The sequence below is a fragment of the Eutrema salsugineum genome, unplaced genomic scaffold (assembly GCF_000478725.1).
Source record: "Eutrema salsugineum unplaced genomic scaffold, Eutsalg1_0 scaffold_8, whole genome shotgun sequence".
Lineage (NCBI taxonomy): Eukaryota > Viridiplantae > Streptophyta > Magnoliopsida > Brassicales > Brassicaceae > Eutrema > Eutrema salsugineum.
In genome coordinates, this window is record NW_006256414.1 from 775,425 (window position 1) to 790,756 (window position 15,332).

Here is a 15,332-nt window from a genome sequence, read left to right on the forward strand (position 1 = left end):
AATAGGTCCCAGGAATCGTAATCCACCCTATTCCCCTCCAGAAAACACCGATTAATAAAAAAAATTCCCCCAAAAAATCGCAAACCCTAATTTCTTGAAACCGAAACTATTCGAAACGAAATCAACTGAAATATGAGTCCGGAAGCTTACCTTGACAATATGAACGGTTGCGCGATCCTCGGAAGAGCGATTCACCGGGATAATTTTCTGGTTTCGATGGATGGGTCAGAGAATCGCGATAATCGCCTGGAGAAAGGAAACGGGAAAAGAAAAAAAATTCGGGGAAGAAAATGAAATTTTTGGCCCTCTATTTTTTTCCCTTCCCAAAAATTACTCCATTCTGTCGACCACTCACAACACGCCACGTCGACAAGAGGCGGGTTCATCAGGGTCGTCTGGAGGAACCAATCCGTCGATTTTGAGCTTTAAATCTTGTTTTAAAAATCCACTAAATCTTATAAATTTGAGCCCGCTTCCTTCGACGACCCCGCGATGTACTATGCTCTTATGAAAAATCCAGCTTCCACATTTACCTGAAGCCCGACGCAGGCCCAATAAACACAATCTGGGTCATATCACAAACACTTTCGTCATCTATCTTTCGGTTGCCATCACAATTTTCACAAAAACCTTTTCGTAAAACCCTAAAACACCACAACCAAACTAAGCTCGTTCGTTTGTTCGTAGGCTATCTCTGTTAGTCACGATGTTGCGCAGGAATGTTAGGTTAAGAAAGGAGTATCTATACCGGAAAAATTTGGAAGGTGAAGAGCGTCGTGTCTATGAGAAGAAGCGGAAGATCAGAGAAGCCCTTCAAGGTCAAGAGAGTTTTTGTTGTTTTCAAATCTGTTGAACAATCGATAATTGATTTCTCTTACCATTCGTTGATTCGATGCTTTTTGTGATTTTGGGTTTATGTTTAAACAGAAGGGAAGCCGATTCCTACTGAGCTCCGAAACGAAGAGTCGAAGCTTCGACAGGAAATTGATCTGGAAGATCAAAATACAGCCGGTAAGATTTTTGGAGCTGAAAGTTTTCTGATTTCGTTGAATTAATTTGATATAGTGTATGCATTTTCAGCAGAAGTGTAGATTCTACTTGTTTTATGGTCTTGTTATATTGATAACTGAATCATGTTTGTGAAATAGTTCCACGGAGTCATATTGATGATGAGTATGCAAATGCGACGGAAAAAGATCCGAAGATTTTGTTGACTACGTCTCGTGATCCAAGTGCTCCACTCACTCGATTCGTCAAGGTGAATTTTGGTTTCTGTAGTTGAATAGAGATGTTAACATTATTGTCTAGCTTTTTTTTTTCCTGGTTTTATCTTGTATTTTGGCTGGTGTTTTGTGTTTATTCATGACGTTTATTTGCGTTGAATCTGTTGCAGGAATTGAAAATTTTATTTCCTAATGCTCAGAGAATGAATCGTGGTAATCAGGTATGTGTGTTCTTCTGGCTTCTGTACTTTAATCTACTTGGAAGTATCTAAAACTCTTCTTCTGTAATCCATTTTTTGTTTTCCAATTGGTCACTGCTTGTGGTTTCTCATTGATGTCGTTAACTTGAACCCTTTGGACCATCTTGTTTCCTGGCTGTAAATATTGCATGTGCCTTTAGTTACACCAGATCATGGTCAAACTATGCGCAACATAGGTTTCAATAGTGTAGCTGAGTTAGTCTTAACTCTAAAGCTGAACTGCAAAGCAAATTGGGAGTGTGTTTAAATAGTAACCATGACTAAGCTGAATCTGTAGTGACTTTTATACAACACAATACCCATTGATGTAGCATTGGGATCATAATACAAAATTTTTTCACACTTCTTTCTTTTTGCAGGTCGTTTCTGAGATTGTTGAAACCGCTCGTTCGCATGATTTTACTGATGTTATATTCGTTAGTGAGCACCGTGGTGTGCCCACTGGTCTTATTGTCTCTCATCTCCCGTTTGGACCAACTGCATACTTTGGATTATCCAATGTGGTAAGTAACTCTATGGAGGATCTGATTTTGTTTTCAAATCTTTACAGCTCCAGTTTCGTGTTCACTTAATCCAGTCTCCACATTTTTTGTTTAGGTAACAAGACATGAGATTCAAAACAAGAAAGCAATGGGAAAAATGTCTGAGCAATTTCCTCATCTAATTTTTAACAACTTTACAACCCAGGTATGTTTTGTTAGACTCACTTCGTTCTTTACTGCAGTTTTGGGCATTGGAAACGAACTAGTTTTGTAGAATTGATTACTCGTTTCTAATGTAAAACATGTTCCATTCTTTTCGCAGTTGGGTAAAAGAGTTTCGAACATCTTAAAGCACCTCTTCCCAGTTCCAAAAAAGGATGCAAAACATATCGTTACTTTTGCTAATAACACTGATTATATTTCATTCAGGTAAAAATTTCTCCATTCTAACCAATTTCCACAGTTTCTTTTTTATCTCGTTGGAGTTCTAGAAGCGTATGTTGGTAATCTGATATATGTTCACAATGGTGATGCTCACAGGAACACATTACTTTGACATACTTGTGAATTAAGCAGATTGAAAATTGTGTTTGTTTTTTTAAAAATTTTGTCGTCTCTTCTTTGAAAATCTCGTTGGCATATATATAGGAATCATGTCTATGATAAAGGAGCAGGAGGCCCGAAATCGATTGAACTTAAAGAACTCGGTCCTCGTTTTGAGTTGCAGCTCTACCAGGTATGAGCCATTCGGTTTATTATGTTTTGATTTTTTACACACTGGTATATATCGGCTAAAAGATAATCCCTGTTTTTAAGCCAGAACCAATCATGTTCCTTAATAACAATGCTGTTTCTTGGTGTTGCAGCTGAAGTTAGGAACTGTGGATCAAGATGAAGCAGATATCGAATGGGTTATTAGACCTTACATGAACACTGCTAAAAAACGCCAGTTTATTGGTGAATGATGCTAAAATGCACCGACCTCTATTTGAAACCATTTTAGAGGTCTTATTTAGTTTCTGTTTTCCCTTTAATTTTGTTGGAGAAGCTGTTCAGTTTTTGTAGTCCTCAGAGGAAATTGCGATTTTGATTATTCGATTACTGTAAAATTAGCATCGATTTGTTGTTTTAACAACGTTTCGCTTCTAAAGAAACTTTTAAATAGTAAAACTAAATCTTTTCAAAAGACTTTTTTTTTTTCGTTACTGACAATTGTTTGAGTTTAATTTGCTGACACAAAAAAAGAAAAAAACATTTCTCACGAAAATTTGAAAATGCCATGTTACATGTGAGCACTGAGCAGCATCGAAGTGAATTCTGATCTCATTCTGTTATTCTTTTTAATTTTTTTTTTCTTTTTCCGGATAATTATCTTCTTCGTTATATATACAATATATTAGTACCAGGTTTCTCCTCATTGTTTCAGTTCTGCCTCTTTCCTCTGATCATCGGATCTCGGTAATAACCTCTTCTTCTTCCTCCGATTGATTTTCCCAGATTTGATCTTAGTCGAAATCCCATAGATCAATTTTTTTTTCTCCTGGTTTAATCATTTGCTTCCACATTTTTTTTGTTTTTGTTTTATTAATATCGAATTTTCTTGGCCATAATTTTCATTTAAATTCTATCCTTTTAACACATCCTTATAAAGGCCATAGCCCTAACTTACCGCTCTTTACGAGTGTTGATTCTCTGTAGTGAGTAGAGAGAGTTCTCTAGGGTTTATCGTTGGAGAATTTCGCCGCAGTTAGGAGGTGTTTTATTAATTTTTATTATTAGAGCTATTGTTCTGGTTAGATTGAATTAAGGATTTTGGGTGATTTTTGTTTAATGGCTCGGTTGATAATTCCTTGTCGAAGTTCGTCTCTGGCTAGTTTAAACCTTCTGGGTTTGCTCTCTCATGCTCCTGTGATTACTCTAAACTCTTAGTTTTTGATTTTTTGATTTCGTATGATTTCTGTTTGCCGTTACCAACTCATTTCCGATTTCTATCACTGTTTTGATAATGGAAATCTTTACTTTGTATGTTAAACTTGATATTTTGCTTAGTTTTGTATTCATTTCTGCCAAGTTTGACCTTTGTAATCTGCTTTAACTCTCTTTTGCAGCTTCCCGTTAGAAGCGGTTGTCTTCCATTACGTAATTCGGGAAAGAGACTTACTCAATTCAGACCGTTTCTTACTTCCGAGGTTTGTGTTTCTTTCTTTCTTCTACCAATTGCCACATAAATTTAAACAGAGAATGATCTTTAATGTCGTTCTTTCTGTCTCAGGCTACTTGTTTGAGGAAGAGTCGGTTTCTATCACATTCTGTTGATGTAACTCGCTTAATCCTTCCCTTGTGATAAATAGAACCCAAATGCTGGATTTATGTAGCGAAACTAAAATACTTTTGCTGTTTATATGTCAGAGATATAAACAAAACAGCAGGAGGCTGATTTGTTCTGTTGCCACAGAATCAGTTCCAGATAAAGTTGAAGATTCCAAAATGGATGCACCTAAAGAAATATTTCTCAAGGACTACACGAAGCCTGATTACTACTTTGAAACTGTATGATCGCCTTCTTCAAGCTCCAAAATGAGCGTATGAGTAGTATCACTATTGTTCTGATCTGAAGCTTTTTTTTTGCTTGTTTAGGTGGATCTGAGCTTCTCTCTAGGTGAAGAGAAAACAATTGTTAGCTCTAAAATTAAGGTTTCCCCTCGAGTTAAAGGTACAGCAGTCAAGTACATTACTGACACTTCAAATTAAAACAACAGTGGTTTCTTTTAGCTGAAGAATTAGATTTAGTTTTTTTTTCTTGAATACGCTTTATGTATATCCCCATGATAGAATTTTGCACATTTATTTCCAAATTGCATTCTGAACAAGAATTCTGTTACTCAGGATCTTCTGCCCCGTTGGTCTTGGATGGACATGACTTGAAGCTACTTTCGGTCAAGGTTGAGGGGAAGCTTCTAAAGGTATCAATTTAATGGTTAAACCTGTGGATATTCGTTAGATCTCTAGGTTTATTATGTTATTCTAGATATTACATAAATCAAAATGTGTCTCATAGGAAAGCAACTCAGTAGAGGAAAAATAACTCAGTTTCCTTTGTTTACTTGCTATCTTTTTTATATATGTTTCACTTTGATTAGGAAGGAGATTACCAGTTGGACTCCCGTCATCTCACTCTCCCTTCACTTCCGTCCGAGGAGGACTTTGTTTTGGAAATTGATACCGAGATATACCCTCACAAGAATACTTCACTTGAGGTAAACTTTTCTGACTCTCTTCCTTTATTTATATCAATGATTTAACAGAACACTTTTAACCTTTCTAAGTTCCATCTGTTAGGGGCTCTACAAGTCATCTGGGAACTTTTGCACGCAGTGTGAAGCAGAGGGTTTCCGTAAAATAACATTTTACCAGGTTTATTGCAGCTTTAGGTGGATAAAAGATGACTATTGTTGAGATAGTATATCCTATATTCTGACTTTGTGTTTTTAATATGCAATGACTAGGATCGCCCTGATATTATGGCAAAGTACACATGCCGTGTGGAAGCCGACAAGACCCTTTATCCTGTACTTTTGTCCAATGGAAATCTCATTTCTCAAGGAGATACAGAGGTTAGCAAAATAGTGACCTTTTTTGGGGGCTAAATGTCATCTCAGCTTGGTCTTTGCTGAAAGCATATTCCTTTATTGAAATGTAGGGAGGTCGGCACTATGCCTTATGGGAAGATCCATTCAAAAAACCGTGTTATCTATTTGCTCTAGTGGCTGGACAATTAGCGAGCAGAGATGATACATTCACCACGCGCTCTGGTAGGCAGGTATCTCTGAAAATCTGGACTCCTGCAGAAGATCTTCCAAAGACTGCTCATGCCATGTATTCTCTGAAGGCGGCCATGAAGTGGGATGAGGATGTAAGTTCTTTCACAAATTATATTGCATTTATTTACCTAGGTTACTGAATCTGATTCTTGTTCTTCCTCTTTTTTTTTTTTTTGGTTTGTGTTAACCTTTTTTCAGGTGTTCGGGCTTGAGTATGATCTGGATCTCTTCAACATTGTTGCCGTTCCAGATTTTAACATGTATGAACAAATTGTGGATTCAGTTACATTTGTTAATATTGGTCTATCTGCTGATATCTTCAATCCAAAACAAAGAGCTCATGCTTCTATGTCTTTTACCTTTTCTTACAAACTAATTGATTTCTGCTCGATTTCAGGGGAGCCATGGAGAACAAGAGTTTAAATGTAATTCTACTTTGCTTCATAATAATAACGCACTTCTGTTGATATTCTATCTTGATGGAAATCCATGAGCGTCTCTACCGTGCAGATTTTTAATTCCAAGCTTGTCCTGGCATCTCCAGAAACTGCAACAGATGCAGATTATGCTGCAATTTTGGGAGTTATTGGTCATGAAGTATGTAATCATACCATATGCTGTTTATTGAATTCTTATCTTGTGTATGCCTATCTTTAATTGAATGGCATCTTTCCTTATTTTCTGTGCAGTACTTCCATAATTGGACAGGCAACAGGTCAGCCTCATTTATCCTCCCTTTATTACAAAGGATTAATTCTTGCTTGTTGAATCTTCTAATATGCTTGTTTGTACATTAACTTGCATCAGATATGTATTGTATTTTAGTATGCAGCCTGGTATATGACTAAAACTCTATTTGTAACAACAGGGTGACATGCCGTGACTGGTTCCAACTCAGTCTAAAGGAAGGACTTACTGTCTTCCGTGACCAGGTACAGTTATTCTTCATTATTCAAAGATTGATATTGCAATTTTTCTCTATCTAATGATGAAAGTTTCAATTCTGTACAGGAGTTTTCATCTGACATGGGAAGCCGTACTGTAAAGCGAATTGCTGATGTTTCCAAGCTTAGAATCTATCAATTCCCACAGGTACCTTGTCTTGTACTCCTTTTAGGCCTCTACATGGGGTTGTTTCCAGTTTTTCATGCTAAATCCTCTGTCGTTTAATTTATCAGGATGCTGGTCCTATGGCACACCCTGTTCGCCCACATTCATACATCAAGGTCAGAGATTCTTATTACTTGTCTTGCCTTGAAATTTATGAATTACGATGTATGTATTATGTTAGGTGTTGATAAATATGTGCTCTTTTTTTTTTCTCTGGCAGATGGACAACTTCTACACAGGCAAGTTTCTGTTCGCTTGGAAGTCTGGAATTCTGTTATAGCATCTCATTTTGTTACTCTTGAGTATTGTGTTCCAATCTAACATGCTTTGGTTTTCGTAATCGTTCCAAACCTGGATAACGTGTCTGGCCATCATTCTGCTCTCTCAGTGACGGTAGGGAACGAATAATTCTTCTTCATATGTAGTTTCGTATCCTATCAATCCCTTGTATATTAATTTTAACAGAATGATTTGCTTTCTGCTGTCGTTTCAGGTTTATGAAAAGGTTTGGCTCTTGAATATTAGTGTTGCTGTCATATGCAGTAAGCAAGAAACATCAGTTGACTGTATAATGTTTTCTAGGGAGCTGAGGTTGTGAGGATGTACAAAACTCTACTAGGAAGTCAGGGTTTCCGAAAGGTTTCCATCCAATACTGTTTTTTATGTGAGGTTTCAGTAGCTAGGTTTTATGTCGTGATACTTCCGCTCACATCTATATGGGAATATATTACAGGGAATTGATCTCTATTTTAAGAGACATGATGAGCAAGCTGTGACTTGTGAAGACTTTTATGCTGCTATGCGTGATGCAAACAATGCAGATTTTGCTAATTTCTTGCAATGGTAATTCGAGTTTTATTGTTGAATTTCTTGTGAAGATTATTGTTTTCATACTTTAAGGATATACCATGTACAACATTGTCAGGTACTCTCAAGCTGGAACGCCAGTTGTCAAAGTGGCCTCCTCTTACGATGCTGAAGCTCGTACTTTCTCTTTGAAATTCAGGTTCTGTTCTTCTCATGTGTATTCTATTTTGCCAAATTCGTGCAAAAATTGACTGTTTTCACACCAAACTTAATGCACCGCGTTTGAAATTTAAACCTTTATAGATCTAACCTCAATTAAATTTGTTGTTGACACATTGGCTTGCTTTGTCATTGATCACTTTCCCAGTCAGGAGATACCCCCAACTCCGGGCCAGCCAACAAAAGAACCTACATTTATTCCAGTGGTTGCTGGTCTCCTGGACTCTACTGGGAAAGACATTACACTTTCCTCTGTTCATCATGATGGTACAGTGCAGGCCATTTCAAGCACCAGCACAATACTTCGAGTGACAAAGGTCAGTCGAGAATTCCTTCTTTTACCAATACTTTATTACATCGCCCTCCCCTCTTTTCACATCTAGTGTTTTCAATTGTTTTTACCTTTTTCCTGATCTTCCTCATCTATCTTTTCCTGACCTTATGTCTTCTTTATGTACAGAATGAAGAAGAGTTTGTGTTCTCTGATATATCAGAAAGACCTGTTCCCTCCCTATTTAGGGGATTCAGTGCCCCAGTTCGTGTTGAGACTGATCTCTCTGATGATGATCTTTTCTTCCTCCTAGCCCATGATTCTGATGAATTCAACCGGTATGTGCCTTTCTACAACATATTAGTTCTTCTTTATGCTCTTTGCGCATTTCGAACATTCATTTTTTTCTGTATTTTAGGTGGGAGGCAGGTCAAGTTCTGGCAAGGAAGCTCATGCTGAACTTAGTTTCTGATTTCCAGCAAAATAAACCGTTGGTTCTAAACCCAAAATTCGTGCAAGGTCTCGGCAGCGTGCTTTCTGACTCAAGCTTGGACAAGGTATGGCTCTACATTCCCTTCTCGAACAGTAATCATACAAGGAGGTGTAGGATAAGACTTTGTAATCTGTTTCTTAATCTGTTCTGTAGGAATTTATAGCCAAAGCAATAACATTGCCTGGTGAGGGAGAGATAATGGACATGATGGTCTTGGCGGATCCTGATGCTGTTCATGCTGTTAGAAAGTTTGTTAGAAAGCAGCTTGCATCTGAGCTTAAAGCACAGCTTCTAAAGATAGTATGTCTGCTTCTCTGTACATAGTGAATCTTTCAGGATTAGGGACCGAAGTCGTAGCCACTGAAGTGAGGACGTTCCTGTTTATTCACTGAAACTTTTCACATGTTTTTTTTGTGGAGGTCGAGGACAATAGGAGCACAGAAGCTTATGTCTTTGACCACCCAAACATGGCGAGGCGTGCTTTGAAGAACACAGCTCTAGGTTTGCATTTGCGAGTCATTCTTTAATAGAAGGAGTTTCTCTTTGCTCAAGTCACTAACTTCATTTTGTTGAAATACTCCAGCTTATCTTGCATCTCTCGAGGATCCAGCATATATGGAACTTGCGTTGAGTGAATACAAGATGGCAACCAATTTGACCGACCAATTTGCTGCTTTGGCAGCTCTTGCCCAGAACCCGGGTAAAACCCGTGACGACGTTCTTGCTGACTTCTATAACAAGTGGCAGGGAGATTACTTGGTATGGATCTTAAGTATCACAATTTTTACTTCTCTCTGCTACCAGATTTTCTTTTAAAATGAGAAACTCAGATTAATGGGCTTCTTTTCTCAGGTTGTTAATAAATGGTTCCTTCTACAATCAACGTCCGACATTCCTGGCAATGTAGAGAATGTCAAGAAGCTTTTGGATCACCCAGCTTTCGATCTGCGCAATCCAAACAAGGCAAGTGAATTCTCAAAACTCTAAATTCTGCAACTTTGTCTTCGGTTATATGCTTACGATGAAACCAAACAACGATCATTCAGGTTTACTCGCTTATTGGTGGGTTCTGCGGTTCTCCGGTGAATTTCCATGCCAAAGATGGATCAGGTTACAAGTTCTTGGGTGACATTGTTGTCCAGTTAGACAAATTGAACCCTCAGGTTAAACTCCCAGATTAACTTTGTGTCTTCGCAATTAATTAACCTTTGTTGTAATTACCTTGACAACAAACAACTTTAACGACTTACTTTCTGTTTTGGTCCGAGTCTAGGTTGCCTCTCGTATGGTGTCTGCCTTTTCGAGGTGGAAGCGCTACGATGAAACCCGACAAGCTCTGGCCAAGGTAAATGCCGAAACCTGCAAAAACCAATCTTGTTTTTTTTTAAGATACACAACAAAACCCATTAGCATTATATTGGATTTATAATCTGAGGAGATGTTTAGATTAAATGTTGTGTGCTGGTTTGCAGGCACAATTGGAGATGATAATGTCAGCAAATGGGTTGTCTGAGAATGTCTTTGAGATTGCCTCGAAGAGTTTGGCTGCTTAAGAGAGACATTTAAAATCCTTTTAAAGACGTAACTATTTAGTTAATGAAATAAGCAAAATGTGGGTTATATTGAGTGAAATGATCACAGATTGTTTCACCTCCACTTGTTAGTTTTACGTTAAACTCTTGCATTGATAATAATATATTCCGGATAATGTTCCTTTTTCTTTATATATTGAACATAGTCTAATTTTAGTAAAAAAGTTATACTCATGTTAATGTAATTAGGATGAAAAAGTTGAACATATCTCCGATTAGATTAGCCCGACGTCTGCATTGGCTAAGATCACGAAATTGGTTGTCACGTTGATATTGAGTGTCCTAAATAGGTGTGTAAGGTACAGATTCCAGGCTCTTTACATCGTACAAGTTATCTTTAGCATTCCATGGGAAGAGGTTAACAACAAATCTATCATAAGTTATGTTTTAAATATTTTAGTTTGTATCTCTTTGTCCATTACACGAATTCAAACAACTCTTACCTTATATTCAGATTTCATTGAACTAATTAATGTTATTAAGTAAGGAAAAAAAAGTATTAAGTAAGGAAAAAAAAAAAAGTTAAAGGAAGTAACACACTGTCAAATACGAAAAAGAAATCACATACTCAAGTCATAAATGTTTCCTCCTTAAGGAAAAAAAAAGTATAAGTAAGCAAAAAAAAAAAGTATTAAGGAAAAAAAAACTTAAAGGAAGTAACACACTGTCTAGAGTATAACCCTCAAAGATTGACTCTTTTCTGTGTTCATAACAGAGAGACTTTCTTCATCGTCGTCTTCATACAAACACTTGTTCCGATCCAGATTTCACAGGTGCTTCTTTTTCTTCCGGGTTTGTTCGTCCAGATCTGGTCACATTGAATTGCTTGAGTTTCTTCAAATTTTTTATTTCTATCAGGACTCTCTCTCTCTCCCTCACTTTTCACCCCGGAGAAAAAGTCACTGTAAAAATGATGGGCGGTGGTGGTAACGGCGGAGACGCAGAACGGTGGTTAGCTACGGCGGAGAAGCTACTTTTAACCGGAGACCTAAACGGTTCAAAGACCTACGCCATCCGCGCATGCGAAGCCGATCACTCCCTCGTAGACCACGCCGAGCTAATCCTCGCCGTCGCCGATACTCTAATCGCCGGAGAATCTCGAATCCGTGGAAGCACCGCCGATCTCCCCGACTGGTACGCCGTTCTCCGCCTCGTCCGTCTCACTCACAACCCCGAGCTCGTCGCCACTCAGTACAGCAGGCTCGCCGTATTGCTCAACCCGAGCCGGAATCGGTTTCCCTACTCTGACCAAGCCTTCAGGCTCATCTCCGACGCCTGGTACGTCCTCTCCGATCCTTCTAGAAAGGCATTGTACGATAGGGAGCTGCATCTGAGTCAGTTTGGGCAACTCGGTCAATTAGGGTTTCAGCTTTTCAATCAGCCGCCGCCACAGTCTCCGTCTCCTCAGCATCAGCAAGAGTCTCCTCAGCATCATCAACAGAGCCAGCAATTACCGTTTCAGCTTCATCAACAGACTCAGCAACATCCACATTTTGCTCAGCCTCCGCAACAAAAATCGCAATTTGATCAGCAATTGATGCAATCACAGGAGCAACAACAAGTTTCTTGGCGTCAACAGTTTGGTCAAGAGCAGCAGAGTGGCTCTAGTACCAGTGGTAGAGATTGGAAACTTCCTGTGGAGGAAGAGAGATTGATAAATCTGAACAATGCAACGGAAAGAGTACAGCCTAGTCGTCGTTTTCATGAGCCAGATCGGTCGTCTAGTGGTAGATCATCGTTTGAGGCATCATCTCACAGGACTCCTTCAACTGATCTGACATGGCCGTCTAAGCCTACTCAAACCTCTGAGCATGTACCTTGGCAATCTTCCGAGCCGGCTAGGCAGTTTCAGCAATCTAGGTCCATGGAAGCTGCTCAACTCTCGCTGCTACCTTCGGTTTCTGACCAACCTTCTTTGTCTCAGCAAAGTCGCTCCACTCAGTCACATGCAGTCTCTAAACCACAGCCCCTCTCTAAGCCATTCTCGGTGTCTCAGCCAACACCGACTGCTAAGCCATTCCCGGTATCTCAGCCACCACCGGCCTCTTCTAAGCCATTGCCAGTGTTTCAGCCACCTAAAAACTCTAAGCCATTCCCGGTGTCTCAACCATCATCGACATCTAAACCATTCCTGGTATCTCAGACACCACCGGCTTCTAAGCCATTGCCGGTATCTCAGCCACCTATAACCTCTAAGCCATTGCCGGTATCTCAGCCACCTATAACCTCTAAGCCATTCCCGGTATCTCATCAACCTATAACCTCTAAGCCATTGCCGGTGTCTCAGCCACCACCGGCCTCTAACCCATTTCCGGTATCTCAGCCATCTATAGCCTCTAAGCCATTGCCTGTGTCTCAGCCACCTATAACCTCTAAGCCATTGCCGGTGTCTCAGCCACCACCGACATCTAAGCCATTGTCAGTATCTCAGCCACCCACAACTTCTAAGCCATTGCCGATATCTCAGCCGCCACCGACAACTTCTAACCCATTTCCGGTGTCTCAGCCACCACAACAGGCATTTCAATCAACCGCTCCATCTCAGCCACCTGAAGCTTCTAGTTCTCACTCTTCAATGCCTCCTGTCTTCAGTTCAACTCAACCATTCCAGCCACCTCCGGTCTCTACTACTACTTCCTCTCAGGTGCCTGTGGTCTCTACTAATCCATCTCCGCCTCCGCCAGTGTCGCAGCCAAGTTGGGTCCCTGACCAAACTCCAGCTACTGAACAGAGTCCAGAGAATGGAACTGCAAGATCTGATTCTGACCCAAAGGTTCCGAGTTTCTGGACGACTTGTCCATACTGCTTCGTGCTATACGAATATCCCAACCATTACGAGGAGAGCGTGCTCCAATGCCAAACTAAGAGCTGCAGGAGAGCTTTCCAGGTGGTGAAGGTTCCTTCGCCACCTCAAATTGCTGAAGAAGATAGTTACTATTGCTGTTGGGGTTTCTATCCAATCGGATTCGCTGAGATTACTAAATCCCCAGTTAATGATTTACCCAAATCAGCACCAAGAGCATTCCCAGAGGTGACTAAGATTCCATTCACCTATATACCCAATTCAGCACCCAGAAAACCATCTCCAAAGGTACATTTTTATGACGACGAGGAAGATGATGATGATGATGATGATGATAATTCATACATAGATTCTGATAGTAGTGAAGACGAGGATGATGGAGACGATGACTGGCTGATGAATGGAACAAAAAAGAGAAAGAATGTGAAGCAAAGTAAGCAGAAAGCACCGACAAAACCGAAACTTGGAAGACCTCGAAAAGTAATCGAGGTTGATTGAGTAAAATCCGGTAGGAAACAGAAGAGGATGAAAAAGTATGGCTTTTCCCTCTCGGTTTCTTCATTTCTGGCTCTGTTGTTGTAGTTTTAGTTGTAGTAGTGTTCGTTAGTGTAAGTTTAGTTTTTTCCAAATGTTCTCTAGGTAGCGGTTGGATCGGTCTAAGAGATTTGGGGCTAAGTGTAAAAGCAATGGTGGTAGTTTTTAATGATTTTTGGGTGATTCTCTTTTGGATTAATGTATTGGTGGATTACTCAAGTATCCCGCAAACCAATGTTTATTAATAGTTTGACACACTTTGATTGTTTATGCTAAATTAATCTTGTATACCGATCCTGCCCTTTAAGGTTTTGTTGAAAAAAACATTATTACGAAAATGTTATTATTTTTTATATGTCATGTAAGCAAAAAGTATCGCGACATTATGCATAAGTTTACCACTATTTATAGTAGATTTGTTTGAATTTGGTCAACGCAATTTTTTGATGGTAGATTTATTTGAGAGTTGGTAGATTTGTTGAACCTTAGTAGACTTGTTTTGGTAGATATATTTTTATAGCATAGTAGACTTATTTTGTGTTGGTAGACATATTTATTGTTGGTAGATTTATTATATTTAATAATAGACTTATGAAAATATCGTTGACTTATCGTAAGTGTTTGACTTTTTTGATAGATTTAAATAGTAATGGCGACAGATTTATTTGTAACGGTGACAGATTTATTTAGTTTGATGTACAGTAGACTTATTTTGCTTGGTAGACTTATTGCTATTAATAGTAGCTTTATCAGGAGTTAGTAGACTTATTCGTATATATAGTAGACTTAAAACAGTTGTATTTTAGAAAATAATGTGGTAGATTTAATTATAAGTATGGTAGGTTTATTAAATTTTGGTAGATTTAATATTTGTAATTTACAATACTGGTAGACTTATGTTTGTATTTTGTTCTTACTCAATTAACCTGCACTTTGAAAAATAATCTTCAGTTTAATAGACTTATAATTATTTGGGTGATGGTAGACTTATGAAGCTGGTTTATAGTAGACATTTGACTTTTTAAAAATTTGAAAAGACATTTTTGCCCAAATTTGTTCGTAGATATTACAAAAAAACCGATTGTGTCATCTTCTTCGATTAGGGTTGCAGCCGTCGAAGTGTGATACTTGAAAATTTATATTTTATGGTAGACATGTTATTTGAATAACCACTTGTAGTATACTTATTTATATTTTATAGTGAACATATTATTTGAAGTAGCATTTGTAGTAGACTTATTCACATGTTTTATAAGCAGATCAGGGTTGAAGATGCCAAACTTTTGGCTGTGCAAGTTATTGATGCAGATCAGTCATAGGTTATTGGCACAACTTCTGCCCATGTTGTCAATTTGAAAGAAAAAACATGTACCTGCCGTTGGTTTGATCTAGATAAAATCCCTTGTGTACATGCCATAGCCGCTGAGGAAGCAAGAAAAACTTCACGAATCTCCCTATACTATCCCTACTATCAAACAAATTACTTGCAACATGCTTACGCAGGAAGTGTAATGCCAAGAGATATAGCACTACCAGTGCCAGAAGAAATGGCTAACAAAATTTTTCATACTGTTTTTGTTCGCAATCCTCTAGGCAGACCAAAGAAGACACGCATTAAGAGTGCATTCGAGATCGCGACAGCGAACATATGTCCAAGACAGATGCCTAAATGCTCTACTTGTGGTAAAAGTGGACATAATCGCATCACATGTAAAGC

At 38.7% G+C, this 15,332-nt stretch overlaps 3 protein-coding genes across 6 annotated transcripts; all 3 read left to right on the plus strand.

The window, feature by feature from the left end:
* Positions 1-603: 603 nt before the first annotated feature.
* On the plus strand, positions 604-3,097 carry LOC18009779 (U3 small nucleolar ribonucleoprotein protein IMP4). Its single transcript, XM_006391651.2, has 9 exons — positions 604-818; positions 928-1,011; positions 1,149-1,258; positions 1,394-1,444; positions 1,843-1,986; positions 2,081-2,170; positions 2,288-2,394; positions 2,614-2,701; positions 2,832-3,097. The coding sequence occupies exons 1-9, from the start codon at positions 707-709 to the stop codon at positions 2,928-2,930; spliced, it is 885 nt and encodes a 294-aa protein (XP_006391713.1). The 5' UTR covers positions 604-706; the 3' UTR covers positions 2,931-3,097.
* A 203-nt stretch (positions 3,098-3,300) lies between these two features.
* On the plus strand, positions 3,301-10,442 carry LOC18009858 (puromycin-sensitive aminopeptidase). Of its 4 annotated transcripts, none has more exons than XM_024148289.1 (33): positions 3,301-3,423; positions 4,074-4,154; positions 4,238-4,282; positions 4,375-4,515; positions 4,603-4,678; positions 4,852-4,928; positions 5,106-5,222; positions 5,305-5,379; positions 5,472-5,579; positions 5,666-5,878; positions 5,985-6,046; positions 6,184-6,211; positions 6,297-6,383; positions 6,476-6,501; positions 6,655-6,718; positions 6,798-6,878; positions 6,965-7,012; positions 7,117-7,135; positions 7,285-7,289; positions 7,390-7,401; positions 7,479-7,535; positions 7,630-7,739; positions 7,822-7,902; positions 8,071-8,239; positions 8,383-8,531; positions 8,612-8,750; positions 8,840-8,986; positions 9,106-9,187; positions 9,270-9,445; positions 9,539-9,649; positions 9,733-9,849; positions 9,960-10,031; positions 10,159-10,442. In XM_024148289.1, exons 4-33 carry the CDS (start codon positions 4,453-4,455, stop codon positions 10,237-10,239), a joined length of 2,652 nt encoding a protein of 883 aa, XP_024004057.1. In that variant the 5' UTR covers positions 3,301-3,423; positions 4,074-4,154; positions 4,238-4,282; positions 4,375-4,452; the 3' UTR covers positions 10,240-10,442. The 4 variants fall into 4 exon arrangements, with proteins under 4 accessions (XP_024004057.1, XP_024004061.1, XP_024004063.1 ...); XM_024148293.1 differs by lacking the exon at positions 3,301-3,423 and adding an exon at positions 3,629-3,719; XM_024148282.1 differs by lacking the exon at positions 3,301-3,423 and adding an exon at positions 3,648-3,873.
* A 488-nt stretch (positions 10,443-10,930) lies between these two features.
* LOC18009864 (cell surface glycoprotein 1) lies at positions 10,931-13,909 on the plus strand. Its single transcript, XM_006391653.2, has 2 exons — positions 10,931-11,051; positions 11,137-13,909. Exon 2 carries the CDS (start codon positions 11,189-11,191, stop codon positions 13,577-13,579), a length of 2,391 nt encoding a protein of 796 aa, XP_006391715.1. The 5' UTR covers positions 10,931-11,051; positions 11,137-11,188; the 3' UTR covers positions 13,580-13,909.
* Positions 13,910-15,332: the final 1,423 nt, after the last annotated feature.

What these genes read in the sequence shown, in the direction of transcription:
- LOC18009779 (XM_006391651.2), top strand. Translation starts at nt 707, where the DNA reads ATGTTGCGCAGGAATGTTAGGTTAAGAAAGGAGTATCTATACCGGAAA. An exon ending in ACTTTGGATTATCCAATGTG is followed by an intron (nt 1,987 to 2,080) that starts GTAAGTAACTCT and finishes TTTTTTGTTTAG; the next exon opens with GTAACAAGACATGAGATTCA. An exon ending in TTGAGTTGCAGCTCTACCAG is followed by an intron (nt 2,702 to 2,831) that starts GTATGAGCCATT and finishes TTGGTGTTGCAG; the next exon opens with CTGAAGTTAGGAACTGTGGA.
- LOC18009858 (XM_024148282.1), top strand. Translation starts at nt 3,796, where the DNA reads ATGGCTCGGTTGATAATTCCTTGTCGAAGTTCGTCTCTGGCTAGTTTA. An exon ending in GTTTGCTCTCTCATGCTCCT is followed by an intron (nt 3,874 to 4,073) that starts GTGATTACTCTA and finishes TCTCTTTTGCAG; the next exon opens with CTTCCCGTTAGAAGCGGTTG. An exon ending in GAATCTATCAATTCCCACAG is followed by an intron (nt 6,879 to 6,964) that starts GTACCTTGTCTT and finishes TTAATTTATCAG; the next exon opens with GATGCTGGTCCTATGGCACA.
- LOC18009864 (XM_006391653.2), top strand. Translation starts at nt 11,189, where the DNA reads ATGATGGGCGGTGGTGGTAACGGCGGAGACGCAGAACGGTGGTTAGCT.